General features: G+C 41.6%; 1 protein-coding gene across 3 annotated transcripts in view; it reads right to left on the minus strand.

The window, feature by feature from the left end:
• Positions 1 to 12,720, minus strand: part of rasgrp4 (RAS guanyl releasing protein 4) — a 58,231-nt gene that overhangs the window by 27,355 nt on the left and 18,156 nt on the right. Inside the window, exons 3-10 of one of the 3 annotated variants that reach the window (XM_061972364.1) lie at positions 11,645 to 11,756; positions 11,478 to 11,540; positions 11,273 to 11,398; positions 8,768 to 8,906; positions 8,525 to 8,698; positions 8,099 to 8,215; positions 7,621 to 7,896; positions 7,466 to 7,546 (exon numbers count right to left, since the gene is read on the minus strand). In XM_061972364.1, coding sequence (XP_061828348.1) covers positions 7,466 to 7,546; positions 7,621 to 7,896; positions 8,099 to 8,215; positions 8,525 to 8,698; positions 8,768 to 8,906; positions 11,273 to 11,398; positions 11,478 to 11,540; positions 11,645 to 11,756 — 1,088 coding nt within the window. Of the gene's footprint in view, positions 1 to 7,465; positions 7,547 to 7,620; positions 7,897 to 8,098; positions 8,216 to 8,524; positions 8,699 to 8,767; positions 8,910 to 11,272; positions 11,399 to 11,477; positions 11,541 to 11,644; positions 11,757 to 12,720 lie in introns of all 3 variants that reach the window. The other 2 variants (XM_061972365.1, XM_061972363.1) reach the window with 2 other exon arrangements.

A 12,720-nucleotide genomic window follows, 5' to 3' on the forward strand; every position in this document is an offset into this window, starting at 1 on the left:
GGTGTCAAAGATCCTCTATATATTGAGAGTGTGCTGCTGTTTTTAAGGATCTGATCATAAACACCTTTCAAGGATCCTTTATTTGATCCAAGTGCTGTGCTGTTTTTAAAATCTACTGGGGAAAACAATTGTCAAATATCCTGTATATGACAGGAGCTATCTGCTGTTTTTAAGGACCTAGTGCTGAAAAGCTTGTCAAAGATTCTTGATATGACAGGAGTACTTTGCTGGTTTTTGGAACCCTCTTTATGATAGGAGCACTCTGCTGTTTTTTTAGGATCTACTGGTGAAACAATTGTCAAAGATCCTGTATATGACAGGAGCATTCTGTTGTTTTTAAGGATCTAGTGCTGAAATGCTTGTCAAAGATTATTGATATGACAGGAGTGCTTTGCTATTTTTGGGGGTCAAAGATTCTCTATATAATAAGAGTGTGCTGCTGTTTTTCAGGATATGGTCAAAACATTTTTCAAGGATACTTTTTTTGATCAGATGTTTTTCCTTAAGAAAATCTGCTGTTAAAGACCTCCTGCAAAAATCTTTAGTCAAAGATCATCTGTATGATAGGGTTTCAAAAATCTTGGACTAGCATTTCTGCACTAGGTCCCTAAAACAGCAGAGTGCTCTTATGATAGGAGCACTCTGCTGTTTTTTTTAGGATCTCCTGGGGAAACAATTGTCAAAGATCCTGTATATGACAGGAGCATTCTGCTGTTTTTAGGGACCTAGTGCAGAAATGCTAGTCCAAGATTTTTGAAATGACAGGAGTGCTTTGCTATTTTGGGGGGTCAAAGATTCTCTATATAATAAGAGTGTGCTGCTGTTTTTCAGGATATGGTCAAAACATTTTTCAATGATCCTTTTTTTGATCAGATTTTTTGCCTTAAGAAAATCTGCTGTTAAAGACCTGCAAAAATCTTTAGTCAAAGATCATCTGTATGATAGGATTTCAAAAATCCTGGACTAGCATTTCTGCACTAGGTCCCTAAAAACAGCAGAGTGCTCCTATCATAGGAGCACTCTGCTGTTTTTTTTTAGAATCTCCTGGGGAAACAATTGTCAAAGATCCTGTATATGACCCCCTAGCATTCAAGAAAGCGGTTATTCATCCTCTGCTCAAAAGACCTAACCTTGATCCTGACCTCATGGTAAACTACCGACCGGTGTCCCACCTTCCCTTTATTTCGAAAATCCTCGAAAAAATTGTCGCACAGCAGCTAAATGAACACTTAGTGTCTAACAATCTCTGTGAACCTTTTCAATCCGGTTTCAGGGCAAATCACTCTACGGAGACAGCCCTCGCAAAAATGACTAATGATCTACTGCTGACGATGGATTCTGATGCGTCATCTATGTTGCTGCTTCTTGATCTTAGCGCTGCTTTCGATACCGTCGATCATAATATTTTATTAGAGCGTATCAAAACACGTATTGGTATGTCAGACTTAGCCTTGTCGTGGTTTAACTCTTATCTTACTGACAGGATGCAATGCGTCTCCCATAATAATGTGACCTCTGACTATGTTAAGGTAACGTGCGGAGTTCCTCAGGGTTCGGTTCTTGGCCCTGCACTCTTTAGTATTTACATGCTGCCGCTAGGCGACATCATACGCAAATACGGTGTTAGCTTTCATTGTTATGCTGATGACACCCAACTCTACATGCCCCTAAGGCTGACCAACACGCCGGATTGTAGTCAGCTGGAGGCGTGTCTTAATGAAATTAAACATTGGATGTCCGCTAACTTCTTGCAACTCAACGCCAAGAAAACGGAAATGCTGATTATCGGTCCTGCTAAACACCGACATTTATTTAATAATACCACCTTAACATTTGACAACCAAACAATTACACAAGGCGAATCAGTAAAGAATCTGGGTATTATTTTCGACCCAACTCTCTCGTTTGAATCACACATTAAGAGTGTTACTAAAACGGCCTTCTTTCATCTCCGTAATATCGCTAAAATTCGTTCTATTTTATCCACTAGCGACGCTGAGATCATTATTCATGCGTTCGTTACGTCTCGTCTCGACTACTGTAACGTATTATTTTCGGGTCTCCCTATGTCTAGCATTAAAAAATTACAGTTGGTACAAAATGCGGCTGCTAGACTTTTGACAAGAACAAGAAAGTTTGATCATATTACGCCTATACTGGCTCACCTGCACTGGCTTCCTGTGCACTTAAGAAGTGACTTTAAGGTTTTACTACTTACGTATAAAATACTACACGGTCTAGCTCCGTCCTATCTTGTCGATTGTATTGTACCATATGTCCCGGCAAGAAATCTGCGTTCAAAGAACTCCGGCTTATTAGTGATTCCCAGAGCCCAAAAAAAGTCTGCGGGCTATAGAGCGTTTTCTATTCGGGCTCCAGTACTATGGAATGCCCTCCCGGTAACAATTAGAGATGCTACCTCAGTAGAAGCATTTAAGTCCCATCTTAAAACTCATTTGTATACTCTAGCCTTTAAATAGCCCCCCTGTTGGACCAGTTGATCTGCCGTTTCTTTTCTTTTCTCCTCTGCTCCCCTTTTCCTTGAGGGGGGGGGGGGCACAGGTCCGGTGGCCATGGATGAAGTGCTGGCTGTCCAGAGTCGGGACCCGGGGTGGACCGCTCGCCTGTGCATCGGCTGGGAACATCTCTACGCTGCTGACCCGTCTCCGCTCGGGATGGTGTCCTGCTGGCCCCACTATGGACTGGACTCTTACTATTATGTTGGATCCACTATGGACTGGACTCTCACAATATTATGTCAGACCCACTCGACATCCATTGCTTTCGGTCTCCCCTAGAGGGGGGGGGTTACCCACATATGCGGTCCTCTCCAAGGTTTCTCATAGTCATTCACATCGACGTCCCACTGGGGTGAGTTTTTCCTTGCCCGTATGTGGGCTTTGTACCGAGGATGTCGTTGTGGCTTGTGCAGCCCTTTGAGACACTTGTGATTTAGGGCTATATAAATAAAGATTGATTGATTGATTGATTGATGACAGGAGCATTCTGCTGTTTTTAGGGACCTAGTGCAGAAATGCTAGTCCAAGATTTTTGAAATGACAGGAGTGTTTTGCTATTTTGGGGTGTCAAAGATCCTCTATATATTGAGAGTGTGCTGCTGTTTTTAAGGATCTGGTCATAAACACCTTTCAAGGATCCTTTATTTGATCCGAGTGCTGTGATGTTTTTAAAATCTACTGGGGAAAACAATTGTCAAAGATCCTGTATATGACAGGAGCTATCCGCTGTTTTTAAGGACCTAGTGCTGAAAAGCTTGTCAAAGATTCTTGATATGAAAGGAGTACTTTGCTGGTTATTGGAACCCTCTTTATGATAGGAGCACTCTGCTGTTTTTTTAGGATCTACTGGTGAAACAATTGTCAAAGATCCTGTATATGACAGGAGCATTCTGCTGTTTTTAAGGACCTAGTGCTGAAATGCTTGTCAAAGATTATTGATATGACAGGAGTGCTTTGCTATTTTGGGGGGTCAAAGATTCCCTATATAATAAGAGTGTGCTGCTGTTTTTAAGGATATGGTCAAAATACTTTTCAAGGATCCTTTTTTTGATCTGATTTCTTTTCCTTAAGAAAATCTGCCGTTAAAGACCTCCTGCAAAAATCTTTAGTCAAAGATCATCTGTATGATAGGATTTCAAAAATCCTGGACTAGCATTTCTGCACTAGGTCCCTAAAAACAGCAGAGTGCTCCTATCATAGGAGCACTCTGCTGTTTTTTTTAGAATCTCCTGGGGAAACAATTGTCAAAGATCCTGTATATGACAGGAGCATTCTGCTGTTTTTAGGGACCTAGTGCAGAAATGCTAGTCCAAGATTTTTGAAATGACAGGAGTGTTTTGCTATTTTGGGGTGTCAAAGACCCTCTATATATTGAGAGTGTGCTGCTGTTTTTAAGGATCTGGTCATAAACACCTTTCAAGGATCCTTTATTTGATCCGAGTGCTGTGATGTTTTTAAAATCTACTGGGGAAAACAATTGTCAAATATCCTGTATATGACAGGAGCTATCTGCTGTTTTTAAGGACCTAGTGCTGGAAAGCTTGTCAAAGATTCTTGATATGACACGAGTACTTTGCTGGTTATTGGAACCCTCTTTATGATAGGAGCACTCTGCTGTTTTTTAGGACCTACTGGGGAAACAATTGCCAAAGATCCTGTATATGACAGGAGCATTCTGCTGTTTTTAAGGACCTAGTGCTGAAATGCTTGTCAAAGTATTGATATGACAGGAGTGCTTTGCTATTTTTGGGGGTCAAAGATTCTCTATATAATAAGAGTGTGCTGCTGTTTTTCAGGATATGGTCAAAACATTTTTCAAGGATCCTTTTTTTGATCTGATTTCTTTTCCTTAAGAAAATCTGCTGTTAAAGACCTCCTGCAAAAAATCTTTAGTCAAAGATCATCTGTATGATAGGATTTCAAAAATCCTGGACTAGCATTTCTGCACTAGGTCCCTAAAACAGCAGAGTGCTCCTATCATAGGAGCACTCTGCTGTTTTTTTTAGAATCTCCTGGGGAAACAATTGTCAAAGATCCTGTATATGACAGGAGCATTCTGCTGTTTTTAGGGACCTAGTGCAGAAATGCTAGTACAAGATTTTTGAAATGACAGGAGTGTTTTGCCATTTTGGGGTGTCAAATGTCCTCTATATATTGAGAGTGTGCTGCTGTTTTTAAGGATCTGGTCATAAACACCTTTCAAGGATCCTTTATTTGATCCGAATGCTGTGCTGTTTTTAAAATCTACTGGGGAAAACAATTGTCAAATATCCTGTATATGACAGGAGCTATCCGCTGTTTTTAAGGACCTAGTGCTGAAAAGCTTGTCAAAGATTCTTGATATGAAAGGAGTACTTTGCTGGTTATTGGAACCCTCTTTATGATAGGAGCACTCTGCTGTTTTTTTAGGATCTACTGGTGAAACAATTGTCAAAGATCCTGTATATGACAGGAGCATTCTGCTGTTTTTAAGGACCTAGTGCTGAAATGCTTGTCAAAGATTATTGATATGACAGGAGTGCTTTGCTATTTTGGGGGGTCAAAGATTCCCTATATAATAAGAGTGTGCTGCTGTTTTTAAGGATATGGTCAAAACACTTTTCAAGGATCCTTTTTTTGATCTGATTTCTTTTCCTTAAGAAAATCTGCCGTTAAAGACCTCCTGCAAAAATCTTTAGTCAAAGATCATCTGTATGATAGGATTTCAAAAATCCTGGACTAGCATTTCTGCACTAGGTCCCTAAAAACAGCAGAGTGCTCCTATCATAGGAGCACTCTGCTGTTTTTTTTAGAATCTCCTGGGGAAACAATTGTCAAAGATCCTGTATATGACAGGAGCATTCTGCTGTTTTTAGGGACCTAGTGCAGAAATGCTAGTCCAAGATTTTTGAAATGACAGGAGTGTTTTGCTATTTTGGGGTGTCAAAGACCCTCTATATATTGAGAGTGTGCTGCTGTTTTTAAGGATCTGGTCATAAACACCTTTCAAGGATCCTTTATTTGATCCGAGTGCTGTGATGTTTTTAAAATCTACTGGGGAAAACAATTGTCAAATATCCTGTATATGACAGGAGCTATCTGCTGTTTTTAAGGACCTAGTGCTGGAAAGCTTGTCAAAGATTCTTGATATGACACGAGTACTTTGCTGGTTATTGGAACCCTCTTTATGATAGGAGCACTCTGCTGTTTTTTAGGACCTACTGGGGAAACAATTGCCAAAGATCCTGTATATGACAGGAGCATTCTGCTGTTTTTAAGGACCTAGTGCTGGAAAGCTTGTCAAAGATTCTTGATATGACACGAGTACTTTGCTGGTTATTGGAACCCTCTTTATGATAGGAGCACTCTGCTGTTTTTTAGGACCTACTGGGGAAACAATTGCCAAAGATCCTGTATATGACAGGAGCATTCTGCTGTTTTTAAGGACCTAGTGCTGAAATGCTTGTCAAAGTATTGATATGACAGGAGTGCTTTGCTATTTTTGGGGGTCAAAGATTCTCTATATAATTAGAGTGTGCTGCTGTTTTTCAGGATATGGTCAAAACATTTTTCAAGGATCCTTTTTTTGATCTGATTTCTTTTCCTTAAGAAAATCTGCTGTTAAAGACCTCCTGCAAAAAATCTTTAGTCAAAGATCATCTGTATGATAGGATTTCAAAAATCCTGGACTAGCATTTCTGCACTAGGTCCCTAAAACAGCAGAGTGCTCCTATCATAGGAGCACTCTGCTGTTTTTTTTAGAATCTCCTGGGGAAACAATTGTCAAAGATCCTGTATATGACAGGAGCATTCTGCTGTTTTTAGGGACCTAGTGCAGAAATGCTAGTACAAGATTTTTGAAATGACAGGAGTGTTTTGCCATTTTGGGGTGTCAAATGTCCTCTATATATTGAGAGTGTGCTGCTGTTTTTAAGGATCTGGTCATAAACACCTTTCAAGGATCCTTTATTTGATCCGAATGCTGTGCTGTTTTTAAAATCTACTGGGGAAAACAATTGTCAAATATCCTGTATATGACAGGAGCTATCTGCTGTTTTTAAGGACCTAGTGCTGAAAAGCTTGTCAAAGATTCTTGATATGACAGGAGTACTTTGCTGGTTATTGGAACCCTCTTTATGATAGGAGCACTCTGCTGTTTTTTTTAGGATCTACTAGGGAAACAATTGCCAAAGATCCTGTATATTACAGGAGCATTCTGCTGTTTTTAAAGACCTAGTGCTGAAATGCTTGTCAAAGATTATTGATATGACAGGAGTGCTTTGCTATTTTTGGGGGTCAAAGATTCCCTATATAATAAGAGTGTGCTGCTGTTTTTAAGGATATGGTCAAAACACTTTTCAAGGATCCTTTTTTTGATCTGATTTATTTTCCTTAAGAAAATCTGCTGTTAAAGACCTCCTGCAAAAATCTTTAGTCAAAGATCATCTGTATGATAGGATTTCAAAAATCCTAGACTAGCATTTCTGCACTAGGTCCCTAAAAACAGCAGAGTGCTCCTATCATAGGAGCACTCTGCTGTTTTTTTTAGAATCTCCTGGGGAAACAATTGTCAAAGATCCTGTATATGACAGGAGCATTCTGCTGTTTTTAAGGACCTAGTGCTGAAAAGCTTGTCAAAGATTCTTGATATGACAGGAGTACTTTGCTGGTTATTGGAACCCTCTTTATGATAGGAGCACTCTGCTGTTTTTTTAGGACCTACTGGGGAAACAATTGCCAAAGATCCTGTATATTACAGGAGCATTCTGTTGTTTTTAAAGACCTAGTGCGGAAATGCTAGTCAAAGATTTTCGAAAAAACAGGAGTGTTTTGCTATTTTTGGGGGTCAAAAATCCTCTATATACACAGTAAGAGTATTATAGTTTTTGTGCAGACCTAAGTCAGCTTGGCACTATAAAATGCATGGATGATTGGAAGTATATGATGCATTTTGTTGCGTGACTGACCTGGATCCTGGGGTTCTTGGGTTCCTTGGTGTAAGAAAGTTCATAGATCTGGTCCTCGGTGTAGTAGAGATCTAGAGAGAGCTGAAGCATTAAAAGACATCATTGGAGGCGTCCCTGCGGCAGACTCCCGGCAGCGTGGGCGGGCGTGGTCCTACCGTCAGCAGGTGCAGGAGGTCCTTGTTGGCCTCGAAGGGCGGCGTGCGGCTGTGCAGTGCGAGCAGCTCGTTGATGTTGCAGTAGAGGTGCTGCAGCTTGCTCAGGTTGATCTTGTCCTCGTCCACGTAGTCGGGCAGCGCCTCGTTGAGGGAGATCAGGTCCTTGAGGTGCACGCCCAGGATGGGCACCTTGAAGCCAGCGCACTCGCTGTAGACCCGCCGGTAGTTGCTGTAGTTGCTGCGTGACGACAGCAGATCTGTCATCTCACTCAGGGCCTGGCAGGACCGTGGAGGACCAACAACATCATGACACAACAAGCACACGTTCTGTCTGCATCGTTGTGGATCATGCGACGGCGGTCTTTGGCGAGCACGGCAGGTGTACCCGGTTGTAGCTGGTTAGTTCAGTTGGAGCTTGCCAGAGAGAACAACCAAAACCGCCGGAGGTTTGCGTTGCCTGGGAAGAACCCTAGAATACCTTGGTGACGTCAGGAGGCAGCAGGTTGTACGTGTCTTTGAGGCGGGAGATGGAGCTGTGGCAGAGGCCACCGGTGACGGCCATCAGCGTGTTGAAGTTCTGCAGACCTCGAAGTCTCTGAGCACAAACAAACAATGAACAAGCCAGCAAAAAAGCAAGCGAAACAGGCTTGGGGTGTGGGTTTGGGTTATTTGTTTGGTTACTTGGTTTGAGTTCTTAGTTTGGGTTATTTGTTTGGTTTCTTAGTTTTGAGTTCCTAGTTTGGGTTATTTTTTTGGTTCCTTGGGTTAAGTTCTTAGTTTGGGTTAGTTGTCTGGTTTCTTGGTTTGAGTTCTTAGTTTGGGTTATTTGTTTGGTTTGAGTTCTTAGTTTGCGTTTTTAGTTGGGTTTCTTGGTCTGGGTACTTATTTTAGGCTCTTGGTGTACCTGAGCCACATGGATGTACTTGGTGAAGACCTCTGCCCTCTGCTGGGCCGTGTGCCTGCTGAGGATCATCAGCTGGACCCACTGGGACACGCCGTTGCACATCATGACCGAGCGCTCCAGCGCCGGGTTGTCCCTCACCGAGCCTCGTACCACGTAGCTGCGGTAGTCCAGGAACTGACCGGCCAATCAGAGAGCGCACATTGTTAACGGGACAAATGGTTAAACAGTCAACGCTGAGCTCACCGTAACATTGCAGAAGTTCTTGAACTCCAAGTAGCTGAGGTGCTCGGCCATCTCATCCGCCTCCATGTGGTCGAAGATGAGGGACACCTTCCTCTTCTTCACTGAGGGCGAAGGAGCCTGTGACACGTTGGCGTGAGGGCTTCTGGGAAAAACAACGACGACGTTGTCATCCATCTTCTATTTGCTTATTTTGTTTAGGGTCACAAGGGAGCAGGAACCTATCCCAGCTGACTTTAAACATCAAAGTACATTTCGTCATTGTTAAATCCAACAAACAAGTTTTGTTAGCATGTTGGTTTTCAGCTTCTAACAGGCTTTTTTCAGTAAACATCCAAGGTGATTGTGTTTTGAAAATCTAACAAACCAACACATGCATTTGTCAGAAAACCGAAGCAACCGTAGTGTTTTTATGAACAGCGAAGACAAGGCAGCTATCGATGAAGCTAACGTTCTAGTTTAAATCCAAGACAATATCGTGCGCGGAGAACCTAAGTGCAGTTTTGCCAACACTGAAGACGATTCAGAAACTAGCTTAGCTAAGGTGAACATCTAACATAAACATCAAGTCTGCAGTCTCAAATGAACCTAGTACCCAACATATGCATTTGAAGAAGAAAAAAAATATTTTCCCGGCTCTTCAACGAACGCAACATACATGTTTTAAACACGGAAGACAATAAAGAAATCAACTAGGTAATCTGAGGTATGTTCTCTCAAAGACAATTCAGTCTACATACGTGTTTGGTTCGCATCCAAGATGATTGATTGATTGATTGAAACTTTTATTAGTAGGTTGCACAGTACAGTACATATTCCGTACAATTGACCACTAAATGGTAACACCCCAATAAGTTTTTCAACTTGTTTAAGTCGGGGTCCACGTAAATCAATTCATGGTACAAATATATACTATCAGCATAATACAGTCATCACACAAGTTAATCATCAGAGTATATACATTGAATTATTTACATTATTTACAATCCGGGGGGTGGGATGTGGAGGGGGGGGGTTAGGTTTGGTTGATATCAGCACTTCAGTCATCAACAATTGCATCATCTGAGAAATGGACATTGAAACAGTGTAGGTCTGACTTGGTAGGATATGTACAGTGAACATAGTGAGCTCAGAAAGCATAAGAACAAGTATATACATTTGATTATTTACAATCCGGGGAGGTGGGATGTGGAGGGGGGAGGGTGTTAGTCTTGGGTTGTAGTTGCCTGGAGGTGTTCTTTTAGTGCGGTTTTGAAGGAGGATAGAGATGCACTTTCTTTTACACCTGTTGGGAGTGCATTCCATATTGATGTGGCATAGAAGGAGAATGAGTTAAGACCTTTGTTAGATCGGAATGTGGGTTTAACGTGGTTTGTGGAGCTCCCCCTGGTGTTGTGGTTATGGCGGTCATTTACGTTATAGAAGTAGTTTGACATGTACTTCGGTATCAGATCGGTTTTCGTTTCTAATTTTGAACGTGTTTTCGTTATCAGAGATGATCAAGAGTCTTGAATGAACCTAACGCATTAAGTGTAACATTAAAGACAATGGTTTTCGTTCAAATCGAACACAACGAATGACATGCGCAGGGAACGCACCTTAGTGGTTAGAGTGTCCGACCTGAGATCGGTAGGTCGTGAGTTCAAACCCCGGCCGAGTCATACCAAAGACTATAAAAATGGGAGCCAATACCTCCCTGCTTGGCACTCAGCATCAAGGGTTGGAATTGGGGGTTAAATCACCAAAAATGATTCCCGGGCGCGGCCACCGCTGCTGCCCACTGCTCCCCTCACCTCCCAGGGGGTGATAAAGGGTGATGGGTCAATTGCAGGGAATAATTTCGCCACACCTAGTGTGTGTGTGATAATCATTGATACTTTAAGTCTATTCCGATATCTCAACCAAACTAACGCACATGTTTTCACCAGTGTTTTGTAAACAATAAAGGCAAGTTAGCAGTAAATTGACCTAACATTATTTGTAAACAATTAAGTAATATACAGTACGTAGGGATGGGTACAGAATTTGCTACTTTTAAAGGTACCAACCAATCCGTCTGTACTACTGAGTCCGGATTCAATCAAACAGCACCAGTCAAGCACTTGGCGTACAAACTGCCTCTAGGTAATGTTGTATTTTTATAATGCCAACAAACAAGTAAGGCTCCGCTTTTCAAACAGCGCTAGACCGATTGCTAATTTGCTACTGATTAGCATTAGCGATTTTACATGAACATCTTGCAGGACTCAACAAAAGACAAAACTGCCACATTTAACTTAATGGCAAAGACTACTTCCCGACAAACTGAAAGGAATGAACCTAACGTAGTGTTTAGTGCAACGGTGAACGGCTGGTTGAAATCTTCAGTGACTAACGCGTGACCAAGAGAGAACCCACACAAGAAGGAGACCTCCCCAAAGTGAGGAGCACCTTCCGGCTGCGAGGCGACAACAGAATGTGGATTTAAAGGCGAGGCCTTGTGAAAGCCCAGGAGAGGAAAAAGCTCACAAGCAGGAGGTGTCGATGAGATGCGTCTCCTCCCCATCAGAGCGGACCAGCGCCCACAGGTCCCCCATGGTCTGCTCCAGGAGAGGGTCGGCCTCAAACACGGCAGGGAACTGGCCGATCCAGGTCCTGTTCAGCGCGCGCGGAACAAAGCGTGTTTAGTAAGCACGGGCACGCCGGGAGAACCGGTTCTCTCAGTCAAACTCACCTGACCAGGTGGCAGACCTGACTCCGCCTCAGTCCTCTCTTGTCGGGCGGGCAGTCCTTGTACGTGAGAGACGAGTCAAGGAGCAGAATGTGGGTCAACTTTACAGTACTTGGCCGGAGAGTGGGACAAAGGCAGCTAACTCTGATTACAGGAGCAGGGCAGGATATGAGGCCAGGAGCTTCTGGGCGAAGGTCTGGGACGGGACCACCCAGCTGTGCATCATCAGGGTCATGTGGACCACCTGGGAGCCTCGCGGGCTGCATACCTTCCCCTCACAGTCTGCGGGTGCAACACAGGACCATTATGGATAAAGAACTGCTTTTTGGATTGGGTGGAAGGATCATCAAGTACCGTATTTTTCGGAGTATAAGTCGCTCCGGCCGAAAATGCATAATAAAGAAGGAAAAAAACATATATAAGTCGCACTGGAGTATAAGTCGCATTTTTTGGGGAAATTTATTTGATAAAAGCCAACACCAAGAATAGACATTTGAAAGGCAATTTAAAATAAATAAAGAATAGTGAACAACAGGCTGAATAAGTGTACGTTATATGAGGCATAAATAACCAACTGGTATGTTAACGTAACATATTATGGTAAGAGTCATTCAAATAACTATAACATATAGAACATGCTATACGTTTACCAAACAATCTGTCACTCCTAATCGCTAAATCCCATGAAATCTTATACGTCTAGTCTCTTACGTGAATGAGATAAATAATATTATTTGATATTTTACGCTAATGTGTTAATAATTTCACACATAAGTCGCTCCTGAGTATAAGTCGCACCCCTGGCCAAACTATGAAAAAAAACTGCGACTTATAGTCCGAACAATACGGTAGGATTTATGCAGGAAATAATCAACCATTATACACACATATATATATATATATATATATATATATATATATATCCACACTCATGAAATCATCACTTCAGCAGACCTCATATTTCTACTTTTTGAAGGCTCATATATTATACAGTGTATGTATATATATATATATGTATGTATAAATATATACATATACATACAGTACATATATTTTATATTTATATTGTGTATATATATGTATATAAATACATATATATTTATATATATGTGTGTGTATATATACAGATGTGTATTTATACATATATATTTTATATATATGAGCCTTCAAAAAGTATAAATATGAATATACATATATATGTATGTACATAAATGTGTGTATATGTATTTATAGATAAGTGTGTGTG

The sequence above is a fragment of the Nerophis lumbriciformis genome, linkage group LG17, assembly GCF_033978685.3.
Source record: "Nerophis lumbriciformis linkage group LG17, RoL_Nlum_v2.1, whole genome shotgun sequence".
NCBI lineage: Eukaryota > Metazoa > Chordata > Actinopteri > Syngnathiformes > Syngnathidae > Nerophis > Nerophis lumbriciformis.